General features: G+C 28.4%; 1 protein-coding gene across 2 annotated transcripts; it reads left to right on the plus strand.

The window, feature by feature from the left end:
- Positions 1–225: 225 nt before the first annotated feature.
- LOC111618252 lies at positions 226–15227 on the plus strand. 2 transcript variants are annotated; one of them, XM_023359737.1, is made up of 12 exons: positions 226–340; positions 8964–9227; positions 9304–9582; positions 10319–10585; positions 10668–10843; positions 10921–11075; positions 11149–11294; positions 11372–11453; positions 13955–14108; positions 14197–14392; positions 14464–14628; positions 14703–15227. In XM_023359737.1, the coding sequence occupies exons 2-12, from the start codon at positions 8981–8983 to the stop codon at positions 14735–14737; spliced, it is 1902 nt and encodes a 633-aa protein (XP_023215505.1). In that variant the 5' UTR covers positions 226–340; positions 8964–8980; the 3' UTR covers positions 14738–15227. The 2 variants fall into 2 exon arrangements, with proteins under 2 accessions (XP_023215505.1, XP_023215507.1); XM_023359739.1 differs by having other exon boundaries at positions 10933–11075.
- Positions 15228–16235: the final 1008 nt, after the last annotated feature.

Consider the following 16235-nt stretch of genomic DNA (forward strand, 5'->3'; position numbering starts at 1 on the left):
TTCTTAATACAATCAACAATTAAAATACCATTCATAAATTAAAGTATATAGTGTAATAACGTGGCAAAAATTTTAATTTAAAAAAAATAAATAAATTTAAATTCATATTTAATAAATAACAAAATTAAATGGATAATACAATAATTATTTTAAAAAATATACAATTAATCAATGTAAATTTTTTTAGAAATATTCTTATGTAAATAATTAATAAATTTACAACAATAAAGACTGTATGTACAGTACTTTTATATACATTCATCATCTTAATTTACATATACGACGGCCACCTCCGAACTGATCCATATTTTATTGTCCCGTCAATGGCCGTTGTTCACAGGTTTGACTGTATTTTTTTAATGTATTTACAAAATTTAATTAATTAAATTACATTTTCTGGGCTTTACACGTTCTAGAATAATGGTAAAGTCTATAAACATTAAAATTGTTCTAGATAAAGTAGGTAATTTCGTGATTCCGTACACCAAAATCCGTAACGTATGCGAGAGAAGCGGTCCTTTTTTAAACTGTATTTACTTAACCGAAGCTTTCCGTTCACATAAATTTAATTAAAAGGGTAAATAATGTTTAATTCTTTGAGAAAACTCATAAGAAATGATGGATAGACTGTAATTCCTTCGTTTCTTTTCCTTTACTTGCTTATCGAGCGAGACGACACTTCACTTATCGTGATAATTGCCTATCTCCACTAAGTGTAGGTTCCAATAGGAAAGGTCAAGTAATGCTGTTTTATTTATTTATTTATTTATTTTTTCTTTCTCTTCTTCATTCATTATCGAGTCAACACTATAGTTAATACATTCTTTTATGAATTACTAGTTAGCGTGATGATCTTTCTTTTATCACTTGCCTTTTCTTTCTATGTTATTCCTTATGTAGGACAAATGATTTTAGTTTTTTCAACAAGTTTTCACTTAAAAAGTTTAATTTCCACTTTGAAATTCTCATTTTTTTATACGAAAATTACATTTTTTTGAGCGTTTTATGTGTATACAATATTAAAAAATGTCTGTAAATTTATTTTAAATTGCCTTTGAATACAGATTTTTATGCTTATTTTTTTAAGGATACGAATGTAAATTTTTGATGTTTCTATTGTAATAAATTTAAAATTTTATTAATAAATAAATTCTACGTTACAGACAGACAAACAGACGTATTTATATTTAAAATTTTTACTTTTTTCCCCTGTTAAATACGGTTTATAAATCGTAAAAAAAATTATTTCAAGAGTTGTTTTTTCAGTTTATAACTCGTAAGTCTAACTTATTATTATTGAAACTGAAACTTCACACTTTATATTATTAATTATTTGTCATGGCTTAACAATAAATTGTTTTCTTGAAGAAACAATAAGTAGCCCCTTTAAGTGTCAACCTGGATGTGAGCCCGAGGCAAAAATATAACAAACTCTCACGATCTTCGAGATACAAGGTCTTGTCATTTTAATTAAAGCTATAAATAAAGATTGATTTGTATATAAATACGAATAGAATTCCTATTATAGACGATAGGAAATTATCTTGTTGAGATTAAAATAGTGCAAACATTTTCTCGTTATCTGTTTATAGTATGAAAGGTTTTATATAAACAATAGATTATAAATTCTTTGTATTCTTGCTACCATTCAAAACTCTGGGTAATTAAGGCTATACCTTCCGATCTGTAGCCCTTCTTCCATTGAAAAATCTTGTTTCTTATTTTATTTTTTCTAATATTTAAGCCCGTAATGTTGTTTTTTTTTTTTTTAACTCTTTTTACCCTGTGGGGAGGACCACTTTAGCAAGCACATTATGGATTCGGACGGGCCCACAATGCTTTAGCAAACCCATTATGGGTTGAAACAGGCCACAATGGGGAAGGAGAGGCGATGGATGGACCATCCCCGAAAAATTCCTGGGTGCTTCGACCCATCCCGGGGTCCCCCGGAGTAGTAATCTGCCACCATAACCACTCGAGCCATTAACTCCTAGTGTTTAATTTGTTCCGTTTCTAACATAAAAATTGATTCTAATTTATATATTTTGGTATTTAAAATCATTTTTTTTTAAATTCCGTATTGAAAAATCTCGTTTTTAGTTCGCGTGTTCTGGCATTTAAGAACCCGATTCTTAATCAGATATTTGGTGACTTTTTTGCATCGATATAACGATGAACCTTCTCTATTTGTCCATGAAATCGTTCGATAATTACTTTAAAAAATAAAATAAAATAATCGCATATAACAAATTGTTTTTAAATTAGTGATTCGTGACTTAAGTTTCACATATTCCAGCAAAAGAATTATTTGTCAGATTGGACTCATTGTAAAATAGAGTTGAACGACTTTGATGTGCATTGAATGTAACCTTGACATTGAAAAGAAAAACTTTTCACATCGATGAACTTGTATAGGAAAGTATCCATCCATTTTCGAATACTTAACTGACGTTATCTCTAAACCAAGAGTCGAATCATTCTCGTAATAAGGCGTAAAATTTTAGGTATTGATTTACATTCCAGTATACAGCAACAAGCCATTATATATTTTAACTGTGTAAAGTTTACGTTTATCTGAACGTGTTCGAGATGAGGACCAATTAACCCTTCAAAAATCATGAAATTTTGGAAACGCCAATTAAAAAACTTCTATTGTTTCTTATTAAATATAATTAAGTTGTTATAAATATTCAATTGAATTATTCGATATTTAAGGTCGATTTTGTTGATATATTATTCTTTTTCCGCTATTTTTCAGTATTTTTTTCTTATTAAAGAAAAGATTTTAACATTAAACTTTGAGTATTCTCTATAAAATAAGTAATAAGTAAGCGCTTACATTTTCGCATATTTTTATATGAAAAAATGTAAACTAGCGTATTAAAATCATTTTATTTTATTAAGTTTTCTATATTTTATTAAAAGCAATTCGGATATTTTATATAATACAAAATATCATTGACACATTAACGTTCTTCTCATCATTTACATCATTAAGTAATTCTTTACATTACGTGTTAGGAACGTAAAGTCTTCATTTAAATAGCAGTATTTTACTGTTACTTTACTTTAGCTTAAAAATACACAATGTATAACAGTAAAATACATTATTGCAACATGCCATAAAACTTTTCTTACAGAAAATCTTCAGTTTATCATAAGTTAAGTGATAAAAGCTATTCCTAATTGAAAATCTAGATGCACTTTCCAAGCAAAGAAGAAGAAAGTATAAAAAAGTAAGAAAGAAAGTTCAAGAGGTGTCGTTTTTATTACGGAGATAGATTTATAAAAATGCCGTTAGGTAGTTATGATGTTGCGGTTATAAATTACACGAGGAGTGTAACATGTGATTTGAACTAGCGGTATTTCTGTTTAAGGTCAAGGAGGACGTTCACCTGATCTAAGTGGAACTAGTTTGGATGGGGTCAGAAGGAAAACGAAATTTAGCTAATATCTATTCTTCCGGGAAGAGTTGAAACAAGATTTTTCTTGGTTCAAGGTCGCACAGCGGTAACACTCGTCAGTCAGGAAATTCACTGTTTTTGGAGTAGCGGAACGAATAGTAAAGATTCCAAGCATAAAATACGATTTAAACAGTATATTTGTAGTATTAAAATCCAATTGCTCTAATATTATAAAGAACTAATTTAACGCAATCTTGATTTTTCTTTCTTCTTTTTCGTTTTTAATCGTTCATTTTACAGCACGGATCTTAAATAAAAATTAAAATATAATTTACTCTGAATTATAAATATAGGAAATTAGGAATTTTTCTCGTGTTTAATTTTATTTTTTACAGTAATTTGACTTATTATATAATTTTCGGTTGTAGATACAGTGGCGAGTTAAGAGCTTCGTAAGATCCAGCAAATTTGAATTAGGGGTTCCATTGACTTCAGAACTTCAGACGTTTTTCTTTCAGGAAGTTTTTAAGGGAAATATTTTCTTATAAAAGATTGGTTTGGAGGATTCTTGTTGGTAGGGGCCCCCAGACAATTGCCCTTTTAGCCCATAGGCTAATGAGCATGTATCTCTTAAATAATTTATATTGTTTCTAGTATACAATCCATGCTTTTCACATCTACTTGAATCATCAATGGAAACATGGCTTGATTTAGATTTATTGTGTCCTAAACTATAACATTACACGCCCTTCCTCTCCGTCAAATAATGATATAAAAATGTGAGGCCCTAAGCTGAAGCTTATTTAGCTATATGCAGATCAGATCCTGAAAGAAAATAATAATAATTTATTTAATTATCAATAAATCTCGATATTAAAATAATCAATCTGCATTTAAAAAGCTATTTTATTAAGTTTTTCCAAACAGAAAACATTCGAAGTAAATGAATTCGCTGCAACATACAACTTATAACAATGTATTTAAACTTTATTTATATTTTATAATACAATTACAAGTACTTTTACAATATACAGCATTTACATAAGCCATGAAGTGCGGTGGCGTATTATATATTTTCACGAGGTCCAGTCAAAATTTGAATTAGAGGTCCCCACGTAGTGTTGACTTCAGACATTTTTCTTGGGGGAATTTTTGGGGGAAAATGTTTTCTCATAAAAGACAGTTTTGCCCACAAGATGAAGTACAGTAGTATATAGTATTTACGTAATTACAGATGTACTGTAATTACTTCTTGATAATTTAAGTATTGTAAGTAACATAATGTTGATAAATAACTAAAATAATAATAAATCATAACAGCTTAATGATTTATCTACCGTATTATTTTGTACGTGACATGTTTAAACATTTAAACCGCTCCCAAGGCATCTTTCTACCTCGTTTGTGCTATAAGCACAAACGAGGTAGAAAGAAACGTATGAATGAATGTTGCCACTGTATGGTTTGCGATAATAAGATATTGAACTAATTAATGCAAATATTTTCACGTGTTGTAAGAAAGTCGAATCATTTCCGCATTTGTAAATACCTTTTTGGAACAAGTATATTTTCAGTCGTGAGATTCTATTATGATTGCAATCAAAGTCATAAATAGCTCCTTAACAATCGTTAACAATTGTTTATGTATATAAACAATAATTGACTAAATTCAACGGTTCTAATATAGTTTGATAGTTTTGTTCCTGAGGAACGTCACAGAATCTCCGTTAACCCGAAACGAAGTACATTGTAATGCATGATCGATGCCGAAAATTGAAATGTCCTCGATATAACGATTTTATCCTTACAAGGCTACAGATATAATTAAATTAGAAAAATACACAATGTTATTAAGATTGCCTCATTATTCTATATTAATTATATTCGAGAATAATATCGTTATATGACTTAATATTCTAATTTTCGATGTTGGATCGGTGCTGATCCTATATCCTGTATCTTTCAGGGTGGTTTTTGAATGATGTGATTTTAGATACAATGAACTGTACATAATAATAATAAATAATAAATTAATGTAAATTATGAGAAACAGAATGATTATTTTCTTTAAATTTAGAATAGTGAGCAATATAGCTTAATGGAGTCCAGGCGAACTTGAATTAGGGGCCCCATGCACAGTATTGACTTAGAATGTTTTGGGGCAAATTTTTTGTTATAGAAGATTGGTTGGGGACCCCAACGAATTGCCATTTTTGCCTTTAGGATAACGTGCCACTGATTTAGAAAAGTATTTTTAATAATCAGAATGTTCATTAACAATTTGTTAATCTTTGTAATGTTTAAACATAAAGTTTCCCTATTAAATGATATTAAATTCCATTAATTTAATATATTAAAATCGTGATTTTAAACTTATAACCATACCCTAATATGCCTACTTTTCTTATACTCCTATTAGCAAATCTTCACATTTTGTAACCGTAATTTCGATTCCAAAGCTTACAAAATCATCAAAGTCTGTTTTATTAGATGTATAATCTAACTGCAATTGCTAGAAGACAGTAAAATTACATATGTTCTCATGCCCTTATATAACCTAGACATTATTATCGAGTCGAGACTACCTTGCAGCATTCAGCCATTACAATCTCTTTCCATTTTTCTCTATTCATGGTTAGTTTTCGTGAAATATCTCGGTTAGCATCTCCCATTTTAAGATCTTCATTCATTGCATTTTCCCATCTGTTAACGTGGCATACCTCTCCCTCTTTTCTTTTGTTATGTAGACCATTATGCTATTCAAATTGCAGATATTTCAGCATCGCTTATCACATGTAGTTACTGTAGCGTACACGTCGTTCATCTATTCATGCGAAGATATATCGGGCCATTTGCTGATAAACAGTTGAGACGTCAAGTACAGCTATAAGTCACGACTTAAAAAATAAATAAATAAAGCCAGAAAGGATAAAATTTACTTCGATTTAACACGTGGAAAAGTGATGAAAAAACTGGCACCTTTACGTGTGAATTATACGTTATATTCAGCTTATTTTAAAGACAAAATAAAGTCAAAAAAACTAAAAATATAATTTAGAAATCATTAAAGGAAAGAATATGTATAGGCCTATATATATATATTTTTTTTTTACTAAAAATTCGATGCAGTTACCGAACACATTCCTTTATAATATGTCTGAAAGACACTTCCTGCACATCCGGATTTTATATAGAAGCAATGAGTTTCGTAGAAAAATATCGCATATAAAATAATATATAATAAGAATAGAATTTATATAAAACAATTTTGAAAGTTCAAAATATTTTGAAGTATTAAAAAATAAATAGAAATAACACGAACGTGACGTGACTGATTGCAAGTTTTATTCGCCATGAAACGAGCGCAGTAGACGGAAAAAGTATTAATAACTTCCGTTTCTGATGCTGAAATGTATAGAAGATAAGAAGGTATCATCACATGAATATAGTAAATTTTTCGATGTCAAAATTTTCATCATTTAATAAGCCGTAAAACCATATTATAAATATAAAAAATACGTTAATTTGCTAGTTAAATATTTAATAATTTATATGTATTAAAAAGGAATAAATCTATATCTTGACGTAGATTTATTCCTTAAAAAAATCGTATATATAGGCTATACAGTAATATCACGTGATTTCAATTAAGTAAAGTTAGGTAACTACAGTAATTCTAAAACAATTGAGAAATATTCTCTGAAAAATTACAAGGGCACCCCCGAATCTGCCTTGAGCAGCACTCATTAACTCTCAAAATCCTGGATACGCCATTAACATCCTACGAATTTATTCTTTGTATAAGTTGTATTTTAAAAATTTTAGAAGGAATTAACTCTGTTCCTTCTTTACACAGAATATTTTAAATTCACAGTATAATAAACATATCTTCATATTTATTTTCTACGAAATATATTTTAAAAACTGTTATTTTATATCTCTTTAAAATAAAATTTGGTTAAACATTATAAATATATCCAAAAAAAGGGCAAAAGATAAGGAAGGATAAAGTTGAAATATTATAACACTATTTTTATCCTCATCACATAATAGTTTATAAGGAACAGGAAATAGATTTAGAGAAGAAGAACTTAACTTATATGTAAGAATTTTAACAATATTTCTCATTAATAATGTCAAAACTTCATATAACGTGTGTATTTCATAAAAGAACATTTTTCTATCGATGTTTTCACAACGAAAATGTATTTTTACTCCAATACAATAGTTTTAACAAAACTATGCGAAGAAAAGCTGTCGAGTTTCATTTCAAAATGCATCGGAATATCGTGCAGACATTTTGAAAAACATACCGAATATCAACATACAAGATTTGCATCTCGAATATCGTTGATACTGTAACATGCATGTAGCATCAGTCAATATATCCTATATCAGAAAGCCTAAACACGCTTTGTGACATCATTAAAAGTAGTCAACAGTACTACAATTTACAGAAATATCAGAAAAACTTTACTGTTATTTACTGCGCCGTATTTTTAAATATAACGTTTGTGGTATGGCAAATTGTATACACTTAAGTTACTGTACATAAAACAGCTGTTTGTAAACAACTATTTTTATTTGGTGATCAGAAAGCGGTTTGTATTGTAACCTAGTTTAAAATAATGGAAAATAGGCTCCCGGTTAACGTTTTCGTTGATATTTTGGAACGGATTACTGACGTTAAGCCGAGAATATCCGTATAATAATAATACCATTACGTAATTAATGTGACTATAAACCAAGTACAACGAAACAGTTACAGACAATAGATATATTTATTATACTCGCCCTGTAAATCTGTAATTAATTGACTACATTTTATTGCTAATTTATTAAACTTAATCGGCAATAAAATATAGCTAAAAATTAATTTTAATGATAAAAATTATGTAGTATCTACTGTATTTTAATCTGTAACAGAATGCTGATTTTTTACTTAAATGGTATTAATTATGGCAACATTACATAGAATAATTAGATATATTTAATAGAATAGCATGGTTTAAATGAAGTAATGAAATAACCTTTATAAACAATATTTTCTATTTAACACACACACATTAATTCTTTATTTATAGTTTTTAGAGATGTTTTTAATTGAAATTTTTTGAAGATTTACTTTTCACTTGGTTAATTTGATTAATTATAACACATTTAAACATTAAAATTCAACCAGCATCACATGTTTGCTAGATTAATATTAATTATAAAAAGTAGATGTAAGAAACATAAAAAAACTATAACACATAAATGAGAAAATCTCTTCCTGTTAAACTTTATTTCAAAAAAACATTTACTCAAGAATAATTCTGTTATTTTTCATTAGAAAGTAATCATTGTGTAAGACAATCTGTTACAAGTGAATTAAGAAACAAAAAACAAAGAAAAAACCTGCTAAGTTAATAAAGCATGATTTCCTCTATTTTCTTCATTGACCTTGCCGCTACGGAAGCAAATAATATTAAATAACTCGAGCGTATCGAAATTTTAAACGAATTAATGCATTTTACATGAAATTATTTATAATAAAACATTTAATTTAAAATATTTCAGGCTGTAGAAACGGTCATATGACATTCGAAATGGTAACTGGCTTCGTATACACGGCTCCAACCGACACTCTAGAAGTATTACCTGGAACTTTACAGTTAACCGAATGTATGAATTATTGTAAAAGGAATGAAACATGCCAATCTATTAATTTCGAAACGGGCCTATGCGTTCTCTTCAGCTCCAGTGCTGTTTCTTCTACAGAATCTTTAACACCTTCCCAATTTCCCGTATTTACCATATACGCTCATAAAATATGCCTTACTGGTGAGTCTATCATTCTTCTTACCCCCACATACAACCTTCTTAATGGATAAAATTCTCCGTTCGTATATTTTTTTAGGGAGGAGACAGTGCAGTCGAGAGTTGACTTTCGAACGTGTGATGGGTCACGAACTTCGTGACGTGGCTAGAAAAAGTGAAAGAGTGGATTCGCGAGTGTCGTGCATATCCTCTTGCATGAACGAAATCGAATTTGTTTGTAGATCTGCCAATTATTATAATAGTACAGGCATGTGTGACATGAGTGATGTGGATCGCACTTCTTTACCTGCAAGTAGGAAATTTGTAGAAGCTGCTAATCCTTCCGATGTGGATTACCTAGAAAATAACTGTGTTGACGGTATATACCTTTCTTACAATATAATATATATATAATTCCTGTTTATCTCTTTGCTTAAAATTTTATAGAAGTATTTTGACGGGTTGCAATTTTTAAAAATCACATGACTTCCGGTCCACACCGAAAGCTCGTCTATAGTTAATCGGGGCGCTTTTCATATCTGGTCTCGATTTTCGTCTATATAACTTCATAAGGAAGGACGGACGGATAGACGAACAGACGGACAACAATGGGAATATATAGGTTTGTAATTTGAAAATTGCAGCCCAAAAGTATTGAGTTTAAGCACTAATGCAATTTACAGCATTGCATTAACATTTTAATCACATTTTAAAAATAAATCAATGATGTTTTATAGTATATTTTACAATGCGGAAGTTATTTTAAGAGGAAAATATATTGTGATAAAATAAATAATTTTTTTTATGTTTTCTCTTCATAGAACGTTAGTAAAGGAAATCTAGCCTATAGTAATTTTATTAAAATGTAAGAAAAATTAATAATAAATTATATTTAAAGCCAGTTTGGACATAGCTCGATAACCAACCACCTGTACTCAAAGTCCAAATTGAATTAATACAAGATAAACTAGTTTCTAACAGGATGTGGGAGATCATAAACATTGAAGTTTATATAGAAGAAAATCGATCAAACAGCTCGATTTAAGAAATAAATATAAACAATTTTTTTCGGGAATTAAATATATTTAAATAATTGAATCGCGTGTGGTTTGCAGATGACGTTAAACTCTGCGAATTCAGAAAAATACCAGGAAAAAAATTGAAGACTGTAGATGCTGTGTATCAAGACGTGGAAACTTTCGAAGAATGCAGGCAAAAATGCCTTAATGTTAATTATCGATGCCAATCATTCGATTATGGCGATCCATCCAATAATATATGTAGATTGAGCCACCATTCTACGGCTACGTTAACTCATATACAAGAACCATATCTGGAGATACCGGGTTCGGTTACATTCGAGAAAGCGGCTTGCTATAATGGTAAATTGCTGTGTAAAGTCGTGTAATCGACAGCAAACTCGTGGATTCGAGAATAATTTTTTTCAATCTTTCTTTCCATTAGTAACAATCCATTGCGGTTCTAGAGAAATGACCGCATTCGTGAAGACTAGTAAAGTGTTTAATGGCAAAGTTTATGCTAAAAGTAGGCCTAATTCATGTGTATCCGATGTGGCTAATAGTTTATCCTTCGAGATCAAAATGGCTTATCACGATCTTAACTGCGACGTCAAGCAAGAAGTAAGTAACTCTGGATTATAATTCATACTTGGAGACATTTTATTGGACTTAAATAATCTGTGTAATTAATACATAAGCTTAATTTACAGAGTTTTGGTGAATATTCCAACGATATCGTCATTCAACACCACGATATGGTGGTTACAACACAGGATTTGGGGCTTTCGGTGCATTGTCAGTATGATCTATCGAATCGAAGTGTGTCGAACGGTGTTCAACTCGAAGTAAACGGGTGAGTAATTAATTATTTTCGTTAAAATCTTTATAAATTTATAACTTTTTCCGTTTCTCTCATCCGTAATTAGAGATGTAGATACTACAGGAAGTCAATCGGCTACAGTAACATCACCAAATGTAACCATGAGGATTACGGATCGTCAAGGAAATGATGTCTTAACAGCTCAAGTTGGAGAACCTCTAGCACTAAGATTTGAAATTATCGATTCGCACAGTGAGTTTGTAAAATAAGACTTTTTTAAAAATATATATTATTAATAATTAAAATATAAATTAATTAACAAATTACAGGTCCATTTGAGATATTTGTTCGAGAATTAGTTGCAATGGATGGAGTTGATAACAGTGAAATTTTACTTATTGATAATGACGGGTAGGTAGCCTATATTTTTGAAAATTTATTTAGTAAATAATTTGTAAGAATAGTAATACAAAATTTCAGAGTTTTTAAATTTAGAAAATTAAAATTTTATATGTTATATTGTCAAACCTCTGAACAACGGCCATTGAGGAAACGTGAAAAATGGCCATTGTTTGAAAGTGACGTAGTTTGGAAGTTAGTGTAATTTCAAAAAGAAATGTTCTGGAAAAAATGGCCGCCGTTGTTGGGATGTAGCCGTTATTAGAGAACCTCTAATAACGGCGACTGTGTATCAGTTGTGAAGGTTTTGATTTTTTGAAGTAATTAGACATATTTTTTTAATATTAAAGCTCTAATAAATTAATATTTCATGTACATTTATTACAATTTTAATTAGAAGTAATATTCCTAGAATTTTACTCATTCAAAGCAAAAAAATTGAATTTTTTAAAATAAATGATTAAAAAATAGGCCAAGTTTATAAATGTGTATAAAATAAAATAAAATATTTAATAGAATAAAAAGTAAATAAAAAAATAATCGTTTTAATAATATTTTTTTAAAAAACGCACACATTCCATAGAAATTGCAAAAATAAGATTTTGCTAATTATTTTAATTGAGTATGATTAATGTTTATAAAAGTTTCATTAAATTATTTAATCATGTTTATTTTTGTTACTTTTATTCATTTAACTTATCTAGATTTATAATAGATCCATTTTTATATCCTTTAATTCCTATAATTAACTATTATTATTGTAGAATTGTCTAAATTTCTGCTTAAAACATCACTGAATTATTTAAACTGCTTTCATTTTTGATCCTGTTAAGCTTATTTTTCAAGTCATTTCTTCTTTTTTGGAAAAAAAACATTTATAAGACAACCTCCCACATTATTATGTGACCTAAGCACGTAATAATGTGGAGAGCTATGTACTCCTTTGACTCTTCTATGTAATATAATAATAAAGATACGTATTAATTCATTATTTTTCTAGAAAAATAATTAAATATTACCATTTTTAACATTTTAAAAAATTAAAGAAATTATAAAACCGCAGAAAAAACAAAGTTCAATAACTTTTTATGCAATTTTTTCACCCTAAACGAAGCAAAATTTAAGAAAAAAATTTGATTATTTAGCGATTTAATAGTTAAATTCGATAATAATAATAGTACTTAAGGTAGAAAATATATATATAATTTAATATAAAGCAAACCTACTTAAAAAAAATCACAATACGGAAGTTATTAACAAAATGATTTCAGATATTCCAGGATATGAGAAAGATATACAACAAATGAGTAATTATGTTTGTATTATTCCATAGACATGTTAGATATAGTTTCGCAAATAACGCCCAAATTACAGACTACGTGTCTATCCAAAGAAAGGATAATGACTCACAGATGAAAAATTCAACTGTCTACAACTTCTAGGTCATTGTTTCTTTCTTTGGGTGGATACGTGCTTTACATACAGGAATCTAAAGTTTGTGTGCATTCTAGATTAATAAATCAGCACTTATCTCATTTTTCTCATAAATAATTCTATTATTTTTATTTAAACTCGGCTCTTATCACTCAAATGAGTTTTTGGGAGTATATTTGCTCTTTAAATATTATTATTTTCTTAAATTTGAAAAGAATTTATGAGATAAAATAAAAGGCCATTTTTTGCATAAAATTCACACACTAATATAAATTTTCTAGTTTTACAAACCCATCAATAAGTCCGGATAATATGGAAAGTGTAGACTAGAATTAATTAGGTTTAATTCGAAATCCCAATGATCGATAAGATTGTTATTTAATGGCAGTTAGTAATAAATATATAAATTGCTACATAGATAAAGCGTTTACATAGAATTTTTATAGTTTTTCGGGAAAATTGACTGCTAAAAATAAAGCAGTGAAGATATCTTTCATGTTTGATAACTTTTTAGTAAACAATTGCTATGCAGGAAAGCCACCATTGTGTCTGAAAGTTATTCTGTTATACCTTGCATATTAACTGCTATATATATTTTAAAAAATCATTAATTATTAAATTTAAACGATTATAAATTAATTAACTAACTTTATTTTATTTTGCTTCACGGAAAATTTTATTATACAAATGATACCATAATACAGTACCATTTATCTTTTAATTGATCTTTTAATGCAAAGTGTAATAATAAAATGAAATATAATTATATATATTTATATTTCAGCGTAATAAATTAAAATGAAAATTTTAATTTATTACACTGTAAATTTATTTTAAAAATAATTTCATATATTTGTTTTAGTATAATTTAAAAAGTTTAAGCATCAGAAATTCAAATTGTATTTATAGATCATAAATGGGCATGTTATAAATGTATACATTATTAAGTGAAGATGACTTTAATGTATTTAGTCTTAGCTATGACTAATCAAAGAATCAGCTATTGGATGAACATAACAGCATTTCCATTGTACTTTTCAGAAAATAATAATTAAATAAAATATTTATAATTATTACAGATGCCCAACCGATACTACCATCATGGGACCACTGAGCAAAGTGAACAGCAATGGACAAATATTGCAAGCACCCTTCGATGCATTCAAATTTCCAACATCTGATATCGTACAGTTTAAAGCTTTAGTGACCCCATGTTTACCAAACTGTCAACCCGTAAGTTAACTAAGAATATATTGTACAACTTTAATATAATATTCTAAAAACCTGAGCTGTATTTATGATGTACTTGATTCATCAATAGGCTAAATGCACTGTAAGGAATTTTGGTTTGAGTCGAGAGTTGGATTCATTTGGAAGGAAACGTCGAAGAAGAAGTACAGATGAAGAACTGGTGGTAGTTCAATCCATACAGATCACAGATAAATTCGGTTTTGAAAGAAACGAAAGAAAACTTACAGAGTTTGATTCTAAACAAGAGAATTCCTATCCTGATGAGAGTAATTGTTTGTTTTATTAGATTTTAAAAAGATTTTTTTTCATATTATTAAACACTCTTCTTCCTTCTTAGTTATTACAGAAGATAAGAACGAAGGATGCATAAATACAATTGGCTTGGTCGTTTCTTGTACGTGTTTCTTACTAGCTCAGTTTGCTTTGATTCTAGCCTGGATAGTGCTTTGGACACGAAAAAAGAATAAAACTTCTACAGACATAGATATGCTTTATGGAATTAGTAAGTATTCATTTGATTTACAACAGAATCATTTAGGCTTACAGTTTTTATATTTCAAAATATTCAAATTTCAGAAAATCCCTATCAAATGAGGATGGTTCATCATTGAGATTCTATGCATAAATTGTAGTAATGTAATTTAAATGTATATATTTTTCCTATTTTTTGGAAAATGGAAATTCGTTAATGGAGTAACTGCACTGTATTTGAAACAGTGCACATTTGTTTAAAAACCAATTTTCTATGAAATGTAATATTGGTTCTATGGTTGTAATCATCCACAGTTGCAATTACATGGGTTTATCACAAAAAAAAAAGATTTTAAAAGATTAAGTCTAAGATCAGAAAAACATGCTTAATATATAGAAAAATGTTTTCTTCCCATTCTTCTATGAAATGACCGTTATATCACTTTATATCTTATGATGAAGTTATTTCAATCTGCAAAATTGAAGTTTATAGAACATATTTTCAAGTGCAAATGTTTCAGATCTGCCATCTTGTAAAGCAACCCATAATTCAATCTATTCTAAAAAATGCATCAATTATAAGATTAATCCTTGCCTTCTAAATTGAATATTTTAAATTTATATAAATTATTATTCATATCAAATAATCTGAAAAATCTCTGTATNAAGAATATGTATAGGCCTATATATATATATATATTTTTTTTACTAAAAATTCGATGCAGTTACCGAACACATTCCTTTATAATATGTCTGAAAGACACTTCCTGCACATCCGGATTTTATATAGAAGCAATGAGTTTCGTAGAAAAATATCGCATATAAAATAATATATAATAAGAATAGAATTTATATAAAACAATTTTGAAAGTTCAAAATATTTTGAAGTATTAAAAAATAAATAGAAATAACACGAACGTGACGTGACTGATTGCAAGTTTTATTCGCCATGAAACGAGCGCAGTAGACGGAAAAAGTATTAATAACTTCCGTTTCTGATGCTGAAATGTATAGAAGATAAGAAGGTATCATCACATGAATATAGTAAATTTTTCGATGTCAAAATTTTCATCATTTAATAAGCCGTAAAACCATATTATAAATATAAAAAATACGTTAATTTGCTAGTTAAATATTTAATAATTTATATGTATTAAAAAGGAATAAATCTATATCTTGACGTAGATTTATTCCTTAAAAAAATCGTATATATAGGCTATACAGTAATATCACGTGATTTCAATTAAGTAAAGTTAGGTAACTACAGTAATTCTAAAACAATTGAGAAATATTCTCTGAAAAATTACAAGGGCACCCCCGAATCTGCCTTGAGCAGCACTCATTAACTCTCAAAATCCTGGATACGCCATTAACATCCTACGAATTTATTCTTTGTATAAGTTGTATTTTAAAAATTTTAGAAGGAATTAACTCTGTTCCTTCTTTACACAGAATATTTTAAATTCACAGTATAATAAACATATCTTCATATTTATTTTCTACGAAATATATTTTAAAAACTGTTATTTTATATCTCTTTAAAATAAAATTTGGTTAAACATTATAAATATATCCAAAAAAAGGGCAAAAGATAAGGAAGGATAAAGTTGAAATATTATAACACTATTTTTATCCTCA

The sequence above is a fragment of the Centruroides sculpturatus genome, unplaced genomic scaffold (genome assembly GCF_000671375.1).
Source record: "Centruroides sculpturatus isolate CEXI.00-Female unplaced genomic scaffold, Cexi_2.0 scaffold154, whole genome shotgun sequence".
NCBI classification, from domain to species: Eukaryota; Metazoa; Arthropoda; class Arachnida; order Scorpiones; family Buthidae; genus Centruroides; species Centruroides sculpturatus.

Bases quoted from the DNA above. Each gene is read 5' to 3' on its own strand.
- LOC111618252 (XM_023359737.1), top strand. From the start codon at position 8,981: ATGACATTCGAAATGGTAACTGGCTTCGTATACACGGCTCCAACCGAC. The intron at 11,295-11,371 runs GTGAGTTTGTAA...AACAAATTACAG, and splicing joins TGAAATTATCGATTCGCACA to GTCCATTTGAGATATTTGTT. The intron at 14,629-14,702 runs GTAAGTATTCAT...TTCAAATTTCAG, and splicing joins AGATATGCTTTATGGAATTA to AAAATCCCTATCAAATGAGG.